Source organism: Chiloscyllium punctatum, chromosome 26 (assembly GCF_047496795.1).
Source record: "Chiloscyllium punctatum isolate Juve2018m chromosome 26, sChiPun1.3, whole genome shotgun sequence".
Taxonomy (NCBI): Eukaryota; Metazoa; Chordata; class Chondrichthyes; order Orectolobiformes; family Hemiscylliidae; genus Chiloscyllium; species Chiloscyllium punctatum.
In genome coordinates this window covers 13293076-13313538 of record NC_092764.1, presented here as the reverse complement: position 1 = coordinate 13313538, position 20463 = coordinate 13293076, and the positions used below count along the sequence as shown (strand labels likewise).

Below are 20463 nucleotides of genomic sequence, written 5' to 3'. Positions count from 1 at the left end.
TCACAAACTTGGAGGTTTTTTGAGGAGCTAATGAAGATGATCGATGAGAGAAAAGTGGTTGATGTTGTCGATATGGATGTCAGTAAAGCCTTTGACCAAGTCTCTCATGGCAGACTGGTACAAAAGGTGAAGTCACATGATATTGGGGTGGGCGAGCAAGATGAATACAGAACTGGCTTAGTCATTGGAGACAAAGGGTAGCGGTGGAAGGATGCTTTTTGGAATGGAGGATTGTGGGTAATCGTGTTCGACAAGGATCAGGGCTGGGATCTCTGCTATTCATAATCTACACAATTGATTTGGAAGAAAATGTTGCTGGCCCTGTTCAAAAGTTTGCAGACGATACAAAGATTGGTAGAGTTGTGGAGGATTGAGCAGGATTGTCACAGGATACAGCAGAATGTAGATCAGTTGGAGACATGGGCACAAAAATGGCAAATGGAGTTTAATGCATACACATATGAGGTGATGCATTTCGGAAAGTCAAGTACAGGTGGAAATTACACAATGAATGGCAGAACCCTAAGGAGTATTGGTATGCAGAGGGATCAGGGTGTGCAGGTCCAACGATCACGAAAGGTGGCATTGCTGGTAGTTAAGGTAGTAAAAAAAGCCTATGGCAGGCTTGCTTTCATTGGAAGGTGTATTGAGTATAAGGATAGACAAGTTATGCTGCAGCTTTATAGAACTTTAGTTTGGCCACACTTGGAATATTGCATACCGTTCTGGTCACCACACGACCAAAAGCATGTGGATGCTTTGGAGAAGGTAGAGAAAAGATTTACCAGGATGTTGCCTGGTATGGGGGATTTTATCTATGAAGGAAGATTCGATAGACTGGGTTTGTTTTCACTGGAACACAGAAGGTTGAGGGGAATCCTGATAGAAGTTTACAAGATTGTGAATAGCATGGATAAAGTGGAAAGTATGAGACATTTTCTCAGGGTGGAGGGGTCAATTACTAGGGGACACAGGATCAAGGTGCAGGGCAAGTTTTTCACACAAACAATGGTGAGTCTCTGGAACACATTGCCAGAGGAGGTGGTGGACAAGCAGGAGGCTGGAAGAACACAGCAAGCCAGGGAGCATCAGGAGGTGGAGAAGTTATGTTTTGGGTGTAACCCTTCTTCAGGATTGGGGGTGGGTGTAATGGGAGCTGCAGATAAAGGGGGTAGTGTGGGCAGGGTGGTGAGGTGGGGATAAGGTGAACACAGGTAGAGGGTGCGATCTGCTTGGTCGAAGAATGGTTATGTCTGAAACATTGACTTTGCCACCTCCTGATGCTGCCTGGTTTGCTGTGTTCTCTTAGTGTCCTGCTTGTCTACCTTTGATTCCAGCATCTGCAGTTGTTTTGTCTCTAACCAAGGAGGTGGTGGAAGCAGTCACAATAGCAGCATTCAAGAAGCACTCAGACAAATACATAGTAGGAAGGAATAGAGGGATATGGATCCTGTAAATGAAGACAGTTTTAGTATGGAAGGACAGGGTGTATCAGCGCAGGTTTGGAGGGCCAAAGGGATGGTTCCTGTGCTTTAATGTTCTTTCTTTTTTTCCTGATCAACATGGAACCACATCTCCTTCAGCCTCCAGCACACAACTTCTCTACAAATGTCATTTATCTGAATGTTATTTGTACTCATTTTATAATGTTCAATGAAAGAAATACTACAAATGTGTGTCAAGGTGTATTAAGGACATATTTTAATTGTTCCTTCATGAGATACAGGGGTTCCTTGATGTCCATTCCTAATTGCCCTTGAACTGACTGGCCCACTGGGCTATTTCAGAGTATGGAAGGGGGGAGCAGTCAAGCACATTACTGTGGGGTCTAGCGTCACATGGGTAGGGATGGCAGATTTCCTTCCCTAAAGACCAGTAGTGAACCAGTTGGGCTTTTTACAATGATCACTGGTATTTGTCACAGTCACCATTAATGAAATTAAATTTAGATTCTACCAGCTGCCATGATAGGATTTGAACCTGCAGCCCGAAAACATTAACCGGAACCATCGGGTTATCACATTGCTAATATGTCATCACCTCCCATTCCTTGCTCAAGTGACTCATTCGCTAGAGCATCAGTTGTTTGCAGTGTGTAATTTGAACTTTGGATGATATCTAATGACCTTATATTACCCATCCTGCCCAATTTTCCTTGGAAAGTTTCCAGGAATATGGGGTGGAGAGTTTTGATGGATGGCTAATTTAATGTTACTATGTTACACGACCTGCCAAATTAAAATAAAAATAAAAATCACACAACACCAGGTTATAGTCCAACAGGTTTATTTGGAAGCACTAACTTTTGGAGCGCCGCTCCTTCATCAGGCAGTTGACAACCACCTGATGAAGGAGCAGTGCTCTGAAAGCTAGTGCTTCCAAATAAACCTGTTGGACTATAACCTGATGTTGTGTGATTTTTAACTTTGTACACCCCAGTCCAACACTGGCACCTCCAAATCAAATTAAACATAACCTTCAATGCTTCTCTTTTGAATAGGCCTGTTAATTTGAGGATGGTATTCACCACCCCTTCTTTGCTCATGCTTGTACCTGCTGAATGCATTCTACTTTCTGAAAGAGTACATGTGTTTAAGCTCTACTCAATGGAAGGGGTTGGAAGAGATTATAACTGGGGTGGGAGGAGTCTCTGAATATGTTAGCTGCTTTCCTGAGGCAGCAGGAAATGTAGCCGGAGTGGATGGATGGAAGGTTGACTTGCGAGATAGTTTGACCTGTATTCACAATTCTCTGCTGTTTCTTATGGTACTCAGTACAGCAAATCTGCCGTCTTTACCTGGTCTGGCCTATACGTAACCCCAGACCCACAGCAAAATGGTTGGCTCCTAACTGGTCTTTAAATGCCTTGGATTCTATTGCTAGAGTGCTTGAAGTGACAGATTCTAGCTGTTGTTTACCAATGTTTAAAATGTCTTATCAGAAGTGCCTGAAGGATAAGCCTGTGGATCAAACAGACATGGAGTCCAGTAACTAACGTGTCTGTCTTGTGTCTCTCCCTGTCATTTGCGTGGTGAGATACATTAAAAAAAGCTAGTTCAAATTGACCCACTTTTAATTGGAGATGGTTAGATAAATACAGTGCCTGTCGATCACCCTGTGGCATGTTTTCAAGTGGCACAATCCCTTGTTTTGTATTTCCAGATGAAGATGTTTGCAAGTTGTATTGCATTGCTGAAGATTTTGACTTCTTCTTTGCCATGTCTAACAAAGTGAAGGATGGAACTCGGTGCGTTGAGAACAAATTTGATGTTTGCATCGATGGCATTTGTGAGGTAAAATACATTGCTCATACTTTCACACCTAGACTGTCATCTTCTGTTTCCTTCTTTTCTTTGATTGAAGTACTGTCTATAGTGCATTATTTCAGTTAAGGTAACCAGCCCAGTTGCTTTTACGCCAGAATGTAAATAGATCCATTCCAGCTCATTTTTTTTCCGACTTTCATCCTACTAGTGACCCTGTTCAAGGTCAGCAGGTTCAGTAAATCTTGGCCATAGATTCCAGTCTAGTCGTGGGATTTAAATTTAGGATGTCAGAATTTGAAGAGCTTGACTCCCTTGGGTTCTAGCTGTCACCAGTCACCCTCTAAATATTACAGAGAAAAAGAAACATAAGTAACACATGGAACAAAGCATTGCTGCTTTGGTGAACTTTGCCACACGCTTGTAGAATGTGAGATAACCTTCATTGCACAGATGGTCCGCATCTTGTCTGGTTGTTGAGAAGCCAAGCAGACTAGGAGTTTCATACTTCCTTACATGTTTCTCGGCCCTTATCGTGCCTCCTCTCTTCTTGAGAAACATTGCCAGAAGCCAAGAAATTATTTGACTGACTGCAAATACTGGCAAACATTGTGACGCAGCACGGGTTTTGAATGTAATGTGGGTAGGGCTCCCGTAATTGCTGTTAAGCACAATCTTAAGGCAGTGATTAGCTGAGCCATACACAACAGAAAGCCCTCAGGTAGGAATCCCAATTGGTGCTCAGGTGGCCGACTGAATTGTAATCGGTGAAATATTCCCTCAGGCGGTGGGATGTGACCATGTTCTGGGCTCCAAGGCTGGCGTGGATGCTTGTGGATTATGCAATGGAGACAATTCAACCTGCAAATTCTTCAGAGGGCAGTACCATCAACAGCACCGGGCAAACGGCAAGTATATCAGAAACAAGGAGCCCACTGCAGTAATATGCCATGCATTCATTTATCTGTTACTGTCAGAGAGTTGTTTATAGCACAGAAGGAGGCCATTCAGCTCATTGTGTTTGTGCCATTTTCCATGGTGCAATCCAATCTCCGATTGGCACAGTGGCACAGCAGTTAGCACTGCTGCCTCACAGCACCAGTGACCTTGGTTTAATTCCAGCCTCGGGTGATGATCTGTGTGGAGCTTGCACATTCTCTCCGTGTCTGTGTGGGTTTCCTCACGGGTGCTCCGCTTTCCTCCCACAGTCACAAAGATTAGTTGGGTTGGCTATGCTAAATTATCCATAGTGCCCAGGTTTGTGCAGGCTAGGTGGGTTAGCCATGGGGAATGTAAGGGTGAGAAGATAGGATAGGGGTGGTGGGTCTGAGTGGGATGCTCTTTGAGGAGTTGCCTCTTTCTGCACTGTGGAGATTCCATAAATCAATCCCACTCCCTGGTTTGGTCCTTGTGGACCGATAAGTTTATCTCCGTCAAGAGGCCATTATAATTTCTATTTCAAACCATAAGTTATTTTTGCTTCCTCCATCCTCATGGGCAGTGGGCTCCAAGTCAAAGCCACTCACATTGTGGAAACATGCTTTATTATAAACCAATGTGTCTCTTGCTCAAAATCCCAATTTGGGTCTCTTAATGCTTGTCCAGTGTGCTAATGTCTATTTAATCTAAGCATGTTATAATCTTATACATCGCTAACAAATCTCCCTGCTCTGCTCTAAGGAGAATGAACCCAGCCTTTCCAACTTAACCTGATAACTAAGACTCCCCGTTCCTGGAAACGTTCTGGTAAATCTCCTGTATATCTGCTCAAGGACCAGCACATCTTTCCCAAAGTGTCCTGACCAGAACTGGGAACAGTATTCTTGCTGTGGGCTAGCCAGAGTTCTGTATAAGTTTAGCACAATCTCTGTGCTATTATAATCAATACTAATATTTACAAAGCCCAAAGTTTTATATGCTTTGCTCACCACTCCGAGTGTGACCTGGCACTTTGAAACATCAATGCATGTGGACCTCTCAATCCTTTTAATCCTGAGAATATTTATGAATCATGTCGTTAAAGCAAAGGGGTCTTTTTCAGTCCTGTAGACCTCTATGACTTTATCACTGCTCCACATCCCCTCTGCCACAATGCAGCACCTTACACTTCTTCAGATTAAACTCCACCTGCTATTTGTCTCCTAACTTTACTGGCCAATCTCTATTTATTGTTTTCACTATTTACAATTCCTCCAACTTCAGTCTCATGGGCAAATGTTAATGAGTAACTCTACATTACAGCAGAGAAGGCAGTGGTCCTCCAACTTGGGGAATACCACTGTCTATCACTTTCTTGAAAAAAACAACAACGCTCCACCACATCTGCCTTTTTTCTGTCCTTATGCCAATTTGCTATTCAGTTGCACACTGACCCTCCTATTCCATAAGTCTCAATGTTGTGCACAGTCATTTGTGTGATGCTTTGTTGAATGCAATTTCTTAAAATAATCCATATAAACAATATCCACCACACTCCTGTAATCTCTGATAGTTCAGCAAAAGGTTCAGTTAATTAGTTAAGCACGAACTATGCTGCTTTTCTGTAACTCACTCAAAATACTCTTCAGGTGTCCACTGATTTCTTTCTGCTGATCATGGATTCCAAACCCTGACCCACTGCTGATTGTAGATTAACTGACCTGGAGTTCTGAGAACTGTCCTTGCACGCTTTCCTGAATAAAAAGGATGTCACATTTGTTATGGTCCAACTGGCTCCTCCACATCTAGGGAACTTTGAAAGATCAAGGAAAGCCCAGTTGCTCTCTCACTGCCATCACATCATTCAGCAATCAATGCAGCCAATATAGTCCATCCAGGCCAGGAGACCCATCTCCCCTAAACATAGACAGCCCTTCCAGTATCCTGTCCTTTTCAATTTTCACCTTGTGCATTGCCTCCACTATTTCCCCTTCAGAGATTTCTTTTATCTTCAGTAAGCACTGATGCAAAGAGCTCATTTATTATTCTAGCATAGTATATCAATGTATATATCATTCTTGATGTCTGTGATAGGATCCCCTTCACCACTTACCAGCTGCTTACTACTTATGTGTTAGTAGAAAATGTTTGGGTCCCTTTTCATTCCAGTTTTGCTAATTGCATTCAGTATCACTATGAAACTCAAATTTCACCATCTGAGATTCAAACCCGTGACACCAGATCATTAGCCTGGTTCTTTGGATTACTAGATCAGTGACTGTACCACTGCCTCTCTAGCCACTGTTAGCAAGGGAATATATGTAAGGTCTGTTGAATTTTGCCTCATAATTTAACAGTTTAAGCCCTGGGATCATTCTCCTATCTGTCTGCCTTCAATTTAAAAAGTGCTGGTAGGTCTATGGATTTGCACTTCAGTTTCAGTGTTCCATCCTGTTAACGTCTTTTAACCCTGACTTTGAGAAGCTGAGCAGCATCAGAGTTAAACACTATTCAATGCACTCTTCAGTGCTTGATGCTGTTTGGCATGTGGGATGATATTTCTCTTAGTCTCCGATTTATAATACACAGACCTGAGATAAAACAAAACCGTGGGGACCGGTGAAAATTTGAAGTAATTTCGAAAATTAATCAGAACATAAAATGCACTTCCCAGAGTTTAATGGAATCAATAATCTTGCTGCTGCTGTTTGCTTTTAGCATTTAAGTAGCTCAATTGACATGAATGTAGATACAGCCGATGTATATAGAAACCGGAGCAAACAATTCAGTGTTTCTTCAGGGAGACAGTTCCAGATTTTCACTGCCATTTTCGTGAAGATGTATTTTGTGGTATCAGCCTGGAAAGGGCTAAATCTCGTCAGAGTGTTAGGTTTCCCTTATTCTGCATTCGCCCACCAAATGAAGTCGTCATATTGATCCCGATCAGCAAGTCCTTTGATTATCTTAAACACCTCAATTCGACCATCTGCGTATTCAAGGAGTACAAGCCTAATCTATACCACTTGGTGACATATATTAACCCTTTTTAGAGTTGGGATCATTGAGTGAATCTGCACTACATCCCCTCCAATACAAAGTGATGGTGCAGTGGTAGTACGCCTATGTCTGGATTAGGAGTCCCAGCTTCAAGTCCCACCTGTCCTATCATGTGTGAACAACTTGACTGAAATACCTATCCTCCCTGAGGAGAACTGAATTGTTCCAGGTGAACTGCGAACTGGATGGCTGTATGAATTGAGTCTTTCTGTTGCTTCCTTTCTGTTCCTCATCAATGACTTCTCGGTTTTGGGTTTCACAGAGTACTACCTTGTTGTCACGGTACCAGCGGGGGCTCGGAGCATTCACGTGCAGGAGCTGGAGATCTCAACGAGTTACTTGGCAGTGCGCAGCCTGAAGGGCAAATACCACCTGACAGGGGATTGGACAGTGGACTGGCCGGGGCAGTTCAGGTTTGGAGGAGCTGTGTTTCACTACCAGCGGTCATTCAACACACCAGAGAGCCTGTACTCAGCGGGTCCAACTAATGAGACACTCGCCTTTGAAGTAAGCTCCCTTTTCATCTCCCTCCTTGTTCACTCCCGTCACTTGTGTCTGCCACAAAATTAACGCTGACAGGTTGGCAGCATGCTGGTGGGTTCAGTTGGATGGGTGACATCATCATGGCCCACCCCCGCCTCCCCATGTCGTCGCATTTAATTAGCGTCCGCTGCTGAATTCTGAGAAAGATCCTTCGGGTGCATAATTGTCCAAATGGTGAACCCTTAATCATTGCAGAGATGTTGGAATGAAAAGGTGATGTCAACACCACATACAATGTTTTCATCATTAGAACCTTTGAAAAGGAACTGTTGTGAGTTTTTCTTTCTGCCCTCAAAATGAAAATTAAAATCCCAGACAGTGTGATGTAATGGCTGAGCCCTCATCTTGGTGCCGTAGATGAAAGGGAGGTTTAATTGGATGCAATGAGTTACAAAATAGCCATGTGAGTGTTTGAAGCATTTTTAATTGAGAAAAGAAAGTCTAATCAAATGCTTGGGATGGGGAATGAAAGAGCACTTTGATGCGATTCTCTTAAGAACATACTTATTCCTTATGTTTGAGAACTGGTTTCTTCCTGTTTGCTTATCTTGGTACTAGCTGCTATTTCATAAAATGTATGACCCAACCATTTAAATGTGGGGACAGATATATCAATGAGAGGATGATTTCATTTACCAGTGAGATGTGGCAATGCTTAGTGTTCTATCTTGCACACTCTCTCTTTCTCTTTCTCTTTCTCTTTCTCTCCCTCACAAATGCATACTTACGCATAGCTTCCATCTGTGTTTAAGAACTCTGATCTGGTGAAAAGAGGGTTTCATTTATGTCTTCTACTGCAATCCAGTCCTCTCTTCAAGAAAGATGAGATCTGAATCTTGATTATATATCCAGCTGTAGCCCTACACTGAAAGAGTGTCCTCCATTTCCAAATTTCCAACCTTTGCCGCATCATTGAGTCACAGAGATATACAGCACAGAAACAGACCCTTCAGTCCAACTCATCCATAACAACCAGATATTCCAACTTAATCTAGTCCCATTTGCCAGTGCTCAACCCATATCCCTCTAAACTCTTCCTATCCATATACCCATCTAGATGCCTTTTAAATGCTGCAGTTTTATCAGCCTCCACAACTTCCTCTGGCAGCTAATTCCATACATGCACCACCCTCTGTGCCCCTTAGGTCCCTTTTATATCTTTCCCCTCGCATTCTAAATCTATGTCCTCTTGTTCTGGAATTCCCCGTCCCAGGGAAAAGACCTTGTCTGTTTATCCTATCCATGCCCCTCATGATTTTATAAACCCCTATAAGGTCACCCCTCAATCTCTGACGCACCAGAGAAAACAGCCCCAGCCTGTTCAGCCCTCCCTATAGCTCAAATCCTCCAACCCCGGCGATATTAGTTTCAGACTGATATTGGAGTTCAGATCACAGGCATGAAAGGACAGTTTCTTGGTACATGATAAATCCTGCACTCCAACACTACCAGTGGACATTCTCTGTCAAATGATGAGTGACTGGAAAAAACAGAAATTTCTTTTCCTATGCTATTGCTCACCTATGTGCCCAGTTAGTGTGGATCGTAATTGAATATGCTACAGCTTTAAACATCTGTTGTTGTGGGTACCAGTCCCCCATTAATGTTTTATGTATATTCAGTGGAAACAAGATTCTAAAGGGAAAGATAGTTTCCTTCCATGATCTAGAGGCAATTCAATATCTGAGGAAACATCAAGGTCCTTTGTTTGAAAGGACTTCACCTGACGAAAGAACAGCGTTCCGAATGGTAGAGATTTCACATAAACCTGTTGGACTATAACCTGGTGTCATGTGACTTCTCACCTTAGCCACCCCAGTCGACTCAGCACCTCCACAACATTAGGGAGCATTATTCCAACTCCCTTCAGACCACGCTGGAAACCAATGATTCCCAAACTTGTCATCAGTGTGACACCGTTTTGAGGTTTGAAGCTTATCACAACCCCTTGATGAGTGGAGCAGATGCCCTTTAAGAGTGAAAGGAAGAGGGTTGGCCTTGTTGCCTGTGAGCTTACGACCCCAAAATTTCCACTCACAACCCCGCTTTGGGAAGCCCTGCTGTAACCGTTAAAAGAACCTTTCCAAAAAGGGAGAGGACTCAAACTCTTGGAGCCACGATTGGAAATTAGGTAGATTGACTTACGGGAGATGAGAAAATGAATGAGCGCTATCAGGTTCTGGCAACACTCGGGAATTCTTAACAATGGCACCATCCTCTTCACCAGGGCTGCTTCTGGGTGAAGCAGCTCAGTTATATTTTGGAGAGTTTTGAGCTGAAATGCAGATCCCACTCATCACCAACACCACTTGTATCCACCTTCAGAACTGTTGAGAGGGAAGGAATTACACAGAGCCTTTGCGATCTTGATTTAAAGAAGGAATTGGATATAGCACTTAGGGGATCAAAGGATAATGGGGAAAAGACCAGAACAGGCTGTTGAGTCAGATGATCAGCCATGATCATAATGAATGGTGGAGCAGGCTAGAGAGACTAAATGGGAGAAAGTGAATACTGCAGATGTTGGAGATCAGAGTTGAGAGTGTGGTGCTGGAAAAGCACAGCAGTTCAAGTGACATCTGAGGAGCAGGAGAAATGACATTTCGGGCATAAGCTCTTCATCAGGAATGAAGGGCTTTTGCCCGAAATGTCGATTCTCCTGCTCCTTGGATGCTGCCTGACCTGCTGTGCTTTTCCAGGTCCACACTCTTGACTCAAAGGGCTGAATGGCTTATTCCTGCTCTTATTTTCTCTGTCAAAGCCAAATGGAGGCGAGATTCCAGGAGACAATCTCAGATAGATATTTACCTGGAGGTGGACTACTAATTAGCCACCTCTGTGCTCAGCATCCTGTCATGGGCAGTGAGGTGGTTTGAGATGTTACCATTCCCAATCAGACAAGTGTCAGTTCTCAACTCTCTGCAGTTCCACTGGACAAAGTGGATGCAGCTGAAGCGCATTGGAGATACGATGGTGTATAAGTCTAGAAGAGCCTTTGGAGCCCTAACTTTCCATTATATAACCTCAGAGATAACACAGGTAGATTCCTCAGCCTGGAGGGTGAACCTGTTAAGCATTAACATATCAGCTGTGTCAGAGTTGTCATACAGAATGGAAGCAGACCCTTCGGTCCAACAAGTCCATGCTGACCATGTTCCCAAACTAAACTAGGCCCACCTGCCTGCATTTGACCTGTAAATTTCCAAACCTTTCATATTTATCTAAAAGTCTTTTAAACATTGTATTTGTACCTGCAACCACCACTTGCTCTGGCAATTCATTCCACACACTAACCACTTTCTGTGTAAAAAAGGTTGTCCCTCATGTCCTTTTTAGATCTTTCTCCTTTTGCCTTAAAATTCTGCCCCCTAGTTTTGAACTCCTACACCGTATGGAAAAGACCTTTGCCTTATCTATGCTCCTCAGGATTTTATAAACTTCTAAAAGGTCACCCCTCAACCGTTTAAGCTGCAGTGAAAAAAGTCCCAGTCCATACATTCTCTCCTTATAACTCAAGCTCTCCCTTCACGGCAACATCCTTTTGACCCCTCCCTAGTTTAATAATACCCTTCCCATGCTCCAATACTCTAGAAAAGGCTTCACCAACATTCTGTACAATCTCAGCATGATGTCCCAACTCCTAAACTCAATGGTCTGAGCAATGAAGACAAGCTAACTACCTTCTTAACCACCCTGTGTACCTATGTTGCAAATTTCAAAGAATTATGTACCTGAATCTCTAAGGTTTTCTGTTCTACAACACTACCAAGGGCCCAACCATTAATTGTATAAGTCCTTCCCTTATTGTTTTACCAAAATGCAATACCTCACATTCATCCAAATTAAACTCCATCTGTCACTTAGAACATAGAACATAGAACATAGAAGAATACAGCGCAGTACAGGCCCTTCGGCCCTCGATGTTGCGCCGATCAAAGCCCACCTAACCTACACTAACCCACTATCCTCCATATACCTATCCAATGCCCGCTTAAATACCCATAAAGAGGGAGAGTCCACTACTGCTACTGGCAGGGCATTCCATGAACTTACGACTCGCTGAGTGAAGAACCTACCCCTAACATCAGTCCTATATCTACCCCCCCTTAATTTAAAGCTATGCCCCCTTGTAATAGCTGACTCCATACGTGGAAAAAGGTTCTCACTGTCAACCCTATCTAACCCCCTAATCATCTTGTACACCTCTATCAAGTCACCCCTAAACCTTCTTTTCTCCAATGAAAACAACCCCAAGTGCCTCAGCCTTTCCTCATAGGATCTTCCTACCATACCAGGCAACATCCTGGTAAACTTCCTCTGCACCCGTTCCAGTGCCTCCACATCCTTCCTATAGTATGGCGACCAAAACTGCACACAATATTCGAGATGCGGCCGCACCAGAGTCTTATACAACTGCAACCTCTCAGCCTATTGGTTCAATGGATCAAAATCTCTTTGTAATCTTTGATAGCCTTCTTCACTTTCCAATATTCCACCAATTTTGATGTCATCCGCAAACCGTGCCTCCTATATTAGAGTTAGAACGAACAGAGTTGTTGTCTCTTTTAGGGAGCTAGGTTGGAAGCTCAGAGTTAGAACGAACAGAGTTGTTGTCTCTGGTTTGTTACCCGTGCCACGTGATAGAGAGTCGAGGAATAGGGAGAGAGAACAGTTAAATGCGTGGCTACAGGGATGGTGCAGGAGAGAGGGATTTCGGTACTTGGATAACTGGGGTTCTTTCTGGGGAAGGTGGGACCTCTATAAACAGGATGGTCTGCACCTGAACCTGAGGGGCACCAGTATCCTTGGGGGGAGGTTTGCTAGTGCTCTTGGGGGGGGTTTAAACTAACTCTGCAGGGGCATGGGAACCCAGACTGTAGCTTTAGGGTGCAGGACCTGGAGTGTAGGAAGGTTAGGAATATAGCATCAATCTTAAAGGAGGGTGCCTGTAAACAGAAGAGTGGCTTGAAGTGTGTATACTTTAATGCCAGAAGTATACGAAATAAGGTAGGTGAACTCGCAGCGTGGGTTGGTACCTGGGACTTCGATGTTGTGGCTATTACGGAGACGTGGCTAGATCAGGGACAGGATTGGCTGTTGCAGGTTCCAGGGTTTAAATGTTTTAGTAGGGTCAGAGGTGGGGGTAAAAGAGGGGTGTGGTATGGCTTTGCTTGTCAAAGATAGTATTACAGCGGTGGAAAGGAAGATGGACGAAGATTTGCCATCTGAGGTAGTTTGGGTTGAGGTTAGGAATAGGAGAGGTGAGGTCACCCTGTTAGGAGTCTTTTACAGGCCTCCTAATAGTCCTAGAATCGTTGAAGAAAGGATTGCGAAGATGATTCAGGAGAAGAGTGACAGTAATAGAGTGATTGTTATGGGAGACTTTAACTTTTCTGATATTGATTGGGAAAGCTATAGCTCAAGTTCGTTAGATGGGTCAGTGTTTGTGCAATGTGTGCAGGAGAGTTTCCTGACACAATATGTAGATAAGCCAACAAGAGGTGAGGCCATACTGGATTTGGTTCTGGGTAACGAACCAGGCCAGGTATTAGAACTAGAGGTAGGTGAGCACTTTGGGGACAGTGACCACAATTCGGTGATTTTTACTCTAGTGATGGAGAGGGATAAGTGTGTACTACAGGGCAAGAGTTATAGCTGGGGGCAGGGAAATTATGATGCGTTGAGGCATGACTTAGGATGTGTGGATTGGAAAAGTAGATTCCAAGGCAAGAGCGTAATTGATATGTGGAACTTGTTCAAGGAGCAACTATTGAGTGTCCTTGATAAGTACGTACCTATCAGGCAGGGAGGAAAGGGTCGTGTGAGGGAGCCATGGTTTAATAAGGAGTTGGAATCCCTTGTTAAATGGAAGAGGGCGGCCTTTGTAAAGATGAGGCGTGAAGGTTCAATAGGGGCGATTGAGAGTTATAAGGTAGCCCGAAAGGACCTGAAGAGAGAGCTAAGAGCAGCAAGGAGGGGACATGAAAGGTCCTTAGTTGGTAGGATTAGGGAAAACCCTAAGGCTTTCTATAGGTATGTTAGGAATAAAAGAATGACTAGGGAAGGAATAGGTCCAATCAAGGATAGTAATGGGAAGTTGTGTGTGGAGGCTGAAGAGATTGGGGAGGCGCTGAATGAATACTTTTCGTCAGTATTCACTCAGGAACAGGACATTGTTGTCGATATGAATACTGAGGCACGAATAAGTAGAATGGATGGCTTTGAGATATGTAGAGAAGAGGTGTTGGAAATTCTGGCAAGGGTGAAAATAGATAAGTCCCCTGGGCCTGATGGCATTTATCCTAGGATACTCTGGGAAGCAAGGGAGGAGATTGCAGAGCCATTGGCCTTGATTCTTGTGTCCTCTTTGTCGACAGGAGTAGTGCCAGAGGACTGGAGGCTAGCAAACGTGGTTCCCTTGTTCAAGAAGGGGAGTAGGGATAATCCTAGTAACTATAGGCCAGTGAGTCTCACTTCTGTTGTGGGCAAAGTCTTAGAGAGAATTGTAAGGGATAGGATTTATGCACATCTGGATAAGAATGATGTGATCAAGGATAGTCAGCATGGTTTTGTGAAGGGCAGGTCGTGCCTCACAAACCTTACTGAATTCTTTGAGAAGGTGACTAAGGAGGTAGATGAGGGGAAAGCGGTAGATGTGGTATATATGGATTTTAGTAAGGCGTTTGATAAGGTCCCCCATGGTAGGCTACTGCAGAAAATACAGAGATATGGCATTGAGGGTGAGTTGGAGGTTTGGATTAGGAATTGGCTCTCTGGAAGAAGACAGAGGGTAGTAGTTGATGGCAAAGGTTCATCTTGGAGTGCCGTCACTAGCGGTGTTCCGCAAGGATCTGTTTTGGGACCATTGCTGTTTGTCATTTTTATAGATGACCTGGAGGAAGGGTTAGAAGGTTGGGTGAGCAAGTTTGCGGATGATACGAAAGTCGGAGGAGTTGTAGACAGTGAGGAAGGATATGGCAGGTTACAGCGGGATATAGAGAAGCTGCAGAGCTGGGCAGAAAGGTGGCAAATGGAGTTCAATGTAGCTAAGTGTGAAGTGATTCACTTTGGTAAGAGTAATAAAAAGATGGATTACTGGGCTAATGGTAGACTACTTGGTAGTGTGGAAGAGCAGAGGGATCTTGGTGTCCATGTACACAGATCTCTGAAAGTTGCCACCCAGGTAAATAGTGCAGTGAAGAAGGCATATGGCGTACTGGCTTTTATTGGTAGAGGAATTGAGTTCCGGAGTCCTGAGGTCATGCTGCAGTTGTATAAGACTCTGGTGCGGCCGCATCTGGAATATTGTGTGCAGGTTTGGTCGCCATACTATAGGAAGGATGTGGAGGCACTGGAACGGGTGCAGAGGAAGTTTACCAGGATGTTGCCTGGTATGGTAGGAAGATCCTATGAGGAAAGGCTGAGGCACTTGGGGTTGTTTTCATTGGAGAAAAGAAGGTTTAGGGGTGATTTGATAGAGGTGTACAAGATGATTAGGGGGTTAGATAGGGTTGACAGTGAGAACCTTTTTCCACATATGGAGTCAGCTATTACAAGGGGGCATAGCTTTAAATTAAGGGGGGTAGATATAGGACTGATGTTAGGGGTAGGTTCTTCACTCAGCGAGTCGTAAGTTCATGGAATGCCCTGCCAGTAGCAGTAGTGGACTCTCCCTCTTTATGGGTATTTAAGCGGGCATTGGATAGGTATATGGAGGATAGTGGGTTAGTGTAGGTTAGGTGGGCTTTGATCGGCGCAACATCGAGGGCCGAAGGGCCTGTACTGCGCTGTATTCTTCTATGTTCTATGTTCTATATTCTCATCCAAATCATTTACATAAATGACAAACAAAAGTAGATCCAGTACCAATCCCTGTGGAGTACCACTGGTCACAGGCCTCCTGTCCCAAAAACAACCTTCCACTATCACCACTTGTCTCCTATTGCCAAGCCAATTTTGTAACCAGTTGGCAAGCTTACCCTGAATCTCATGTGATCTAACTTTACTAACCATGCAGAACCTTATCACAGCCTTCACTCAAGTCCAAGTACACAATGTCTACCACTCTCCTCTCATCAATCTTTTTGGTTCCTTCTGCTATAATGCGACAGGTATGTTCCTCTGTTACCTTGAGCAATAGAAAATCACATTGTAGACAAACACTGTAGAAAATCGCTATACCCGCTCAGTAGAAAGTTCGCATTATCCAAACAGCATCCATAATTTGTCTGTCACGTTATAGTCAATTCGTGTTGACGCAATGCGTGTTATACCAGAATGACCTGGAGAGCAATCTCAGAGACTTGTAGAGAGGAAGCAGGAGAATTTCAAATTTAAGGCATTGCTATACAGAGAGTCAATATAGGAGGATAAGTGCCAAGCTGGTGAATGAGTGGGACTTGGTGTGAGTGTGTATAGTCTGAATTGTAATGTGAGTTTGGTGACAATGGTTGAAACGACATAATACCTGCTCTAATCAACTGAGTGCTGTTCTGCCCTGTGGCCTCTTGTTGAAGATTTCTAAACCCCATTCTAATAACATAGCTGTTTTCAGAGCTCACTCTGTTTGCATGCTATCAGTGTGTTTTCACTCAGCTGGGGCTAATGATGTAACATTGTGGTTCAAATTACTCAGTTACAGGCAGTAGAGGGTGGAGTGCTATCCATTTTCACAGAAATGACAAAGGGAAGAAAACAATTCTGTTGTTTGTTTATAGTGTTAAAAAATTAGAGAAACAGATGGAAGACAAAAGGGCTTTAGTCTGATTCATCAATTACAAGGTTCATTTTACAAGTGTTCTGAATCAGTGTTACCTCACTGACTCTAAAACATGTAAATATCACTGAAGTATCAAAAACAAACATCATATATCATTACTGGTGGGGTGTTCAAAGGCAACAGCTCAAGCCAAGGGAGAACAGAGGGGAATGGGTTTCTTAGGCAGAGCCTCTGAGCTGATACTCAATGCAAAGGACAGCTATAATGGTTCTTCTGTCAGAGGAGCAAAGCAGTATTGTATTCATCTGGCTGCATCAATCCAGAGCATTCATTTCTCTGTCTAAGGAAGACACTCTCCATGATGATTGGTGAGGACCTGAATGGATGAGCTCTGCTCCTGGTAGAATAGACACGCGCAGCACCAATGGGGAGGCTACTCAGTCTTTCAAAAAGGTGCTTCCTCAGTGAAGGGTGTTCAATATTTTCATCTTCCCAAAAGCCTTCTCATTGGCTTTTGTCCATTGGCCCATTGCTGATGGTGGCTTTCTGAAGCTGTGTGAACCTGGGGTTGTTTGGCACTGAGAGACCAGTGTCCTTCATAGCCTCATTGGGGCAGCTACTGATAGAGAAGTGAAGTCAAAGTTTGCCCTCAGCCCTGCAAACTGAGAGACAGATAGCTCCTTGACTTGATAATTAAAAGAAAGAATTTGCATTTATCCAGTGCACTTCATAATCTCAGGTGTTCCAAAGTACTTTACAGTCAATAGACATTGGAATGTAGGGACCAGCAGCAACTGGGCTGAGTACAGCAAGATCTCCCCTCACCCAAACAGTGAGAGGTCAACATTTAGATTCTGAGATTTAATCCTGTTGGATAAGGTCAAAGGTTTAATGTGCATAATTTATAAGGTTATTAGGCTTGCCTGCGATGATGTCTCTGACGTTCATAAGCTCGAATTTTTTTGTTCCCTTCACTTGTGTAATTTCTATCCGTCTCCGAGATTGTGTATATGTGATGAAATTATGTTGAGGCTAGGACTGACACAAAGTGGGAATTTATAAAACATGTTGTCTTTCTTTGTCCCAATGAGATACTAATGCTCTTAATTGCTGTACTTGTTCGCCGTGCTCAAAGTGACCTGGGGAGAGAGATTTCGAGAAACTTAGACATGAAAAGTTTGAATCTCTGTCAATTGAGTGCTTGTGATAAGATGTTCTGGACACTAGTCGAATTTGGTTCCAAGTGTTTGAGTATAGTAGCTGGGCGGTCACGTTATGGGTGTATAGGATAATAGGATATTGATTTGGCCACTCATGGAATACTGCATTCAGTTCTGGTCTCCTGGCTACAGGGAAGATGTTGTTAAACTTGAAAGCATTCAGAAATGATTTATGAGGAAGATGCCATGTTTGGAGGGCTTTTACTTGTAGAGAGAGTCTGAATAGACTGGCATTATTTTCCCTGGAACGTCATAGGCCGGGGTGGGGGGGGGGAAGTTGGGGGGGGGGGGGGGGGGGGGGGGGTGGTTGGGGTGTGACTTTATTGGATTTTATAAAATCATAAGGGGCACGGATAGAGTGAATAGACATGTTCTTTTACTCAGGGCAGGGGAGTCCAAAACGAGAAAGCATATGTTTAAGGTGAGAATGGAAAGATTTAAAACATATCTAAGGGGGAGCTTTTTCGCACAGAGGGTGGTGTTTGTGTGTGTGTGTGTACGTGTGTGTGTGTGTCTACGTGTGTGTGTGTGTGTGTGTGTGTGAAATGAGTTGCCAGAGGAAGTGGTGGAGGCTGGTACAATTACAAAATTTAAAAGGCATCTGGATGGGTATATGAACAGGAAGGGTTTTGAGGAATATGGACCAAATGCTGGCAAATGGGACTAGGTTAATTTGGATATCTGGTTAGCACTGACAAGTTGGACTGAAGAGTCTGTTTCTGTGCTGTGCAGCTCTGTGACTTTAAGTGTGGGATGTGTCCCACAATAGGGAGCTATGTGGAGTTCAGTCACAGGTCAATGATAACCCCATTAAATGGCAAATCAGCTCAATGGGTTGAATGTCCTCTTCATGTTCCTCTGATACCAGCATCCTCAATCCATAAAAGAGCAGGATTGTCCCTGCTCTTTGGAGCATTCTGGGGATAATTGTTTCTACAATATCAAAATATCTCAAATAGAAATTTATTTTCCCTACAATCACTGACTGCTTTCAGTTGAAAGTGATGACGATCTTCCTGCAAAATAAATACCATCATTGGGCTAGTGCCCTAGAGCTCCAGGCTAATGTTCAAATGACATGAAATCTAAATTTGATTAATGCATCTAGAATTGAGAGCTAGCCACATTAGATTTTCCTATGATAGCTCTTGTGATTGATCAGGAAAAGAGATTCTAAGTGAGCTTGGTTTTCCAGTGGGGGAATGAGACTGGCTGGAGTGCGAACTGGCACGGTCGCTACTTTTTGATGTGGAGGCATGACAGTCTATCACTGCTATCATACTGAAGCAACAATGTGTTTTTATTTAAATATTTTAAAAGGGATGTGAGCATTACTGGTCAGATCCCCTTTTGCCCAGAGAACATTGCTGTGGGTCCGGAGTCACATGTAGGCCAGACCAAGTAAGAACAAGAGACATCTCTCTGGATGTAGGTTTGCTCGTTGAGCTGGAAGGTTTGCCAGCTCATCCACATCCAGAACTTCAACCTGAACTACAAATCTTCTCAAAACTCACAGACATCCCTCTTTAAAGAACATTGTGAACCAGATTGGATTTTCCTGACAATTGACAATGGTTTTATGGTCATTGTTGGACTCTTTAATTCGACCATGGCAGGATTTGAACCTAGATTCCCTGGATTTAGTAAGCAGCGATATTACCACTAGATCATTACCTCCCATGATCATATGACCATATAATCTGTTTGTCATATTAATGACTGAATGATGAGCATTGGTTGGACCATCTAGGGTAACCATCCACTTTTTTTTTCATAGATCTTTCACGTCCACCCCAGAAGGTTTAACAGCTAATCTGAAAAGTGGTATCTCCAACAGTACAATACTCCTTCTCTACTTGCACTGAAGTGTCAGCCTTGATTTCTGTTCACTGGAGTGGGACTTGAAGCCAGAACCTTGTGGTGCAGAAGCAAGTATGCTATCCCCAGAACCACAGTTGATAGAGAACTGAATGGGCTGAAGGGCCTGCTCTTCTGCTGTGGTGACTCTATGAACATGATGTCCCAAAGTAACTCTACTTAAAATCAGCTCAGTTTGTCATTTTAGTAGAAAGAGTGCCAGACAGCCTGGGGATTAAACCTGGACCCTCATGGTTTATGTGGCTCAGCCTCACATGAGGTATTGTATTCAGCAAGAGAACCGATGTGTGGCTTAAGGGGAGTCGGGAATTTTGTTCATTATGTCAAAAAATATAAAAGCTTTTTTTTTACAAAAGATAAACAGAATGAAGTGTCTCCGGAAGATAGTCTTTGAGTGAGAGGGGAGATAGCTAGACGTGTTCTGTCAGGGGCCATCACTTCTCTGGAGAGCTTTGTGTGGAGGGCTAATGTTTGTACAAGTGTTCGAGATATAAGCTGCAATAAAGTGCTTTGCCTCTCAAGTACGATGCAGTGTTTGAAGTCGTTTGTCAGGCCATCTGGAGTGCAGCATCCAAACACATTTCTTAATGGGTGTGCCCTGCAGGCCTGTCTCAAGTGGGTTGTCACAGGCAGCTATTATGGGATGCAGAGAGCAAGAATCTCCAAAACAACCGTTCTAAAAAGAATCAGTCAGCTTCAGTGAGTAAAGTGAATTTGAGGATGTAGAGGGATGTTAGAGAGGGGTGGTCCCTGAAAAAGCACAAATTAGAAACAACTGATCTCTGAGCTATCCTGTGACGTCAGCATCGTTTCCACAGCCTCCTCTCTTTAGAGCATGTGAGGGCCCCCTCTCACAACCTAGTGC

General features: G+C 43.6%; 1 protein-coding gene across 5 annotated transcripts in view; it reads left to right on the top strand.

The window, feature by feature from the left end:
- adamts18 (ADAM metallopeptidase with thrombospondin type 1 motif, 18) overlaps positions 1-20463 on the top strand; it is a 282233-nt gene that overhangs the window by 172753 nt on the left and 89017 nt on the right. For all 5 annotated transcript variants that reach the window (XR_011964232.1, XM_072595845.1, XM_072595849.1 and 2 more), the window contains 3 exons: positions 3163-3293; positions 4048-4171; positions 7501-7745. Coding sequence is in view for 4 of the 5 variants with exons in the window: in XM_072595845.1 (XP_072451946.1) it covers positions 3163-3293; positions 4048-4171; positions 7501-7745 (500 nt within the window). In the remaining variant the exon portion in view is untranslated. The remainder of the gene's footprint in view (positions 1-3162; positions 3294-4047; positions 4172-7500; positions 7746-20463) is intronic.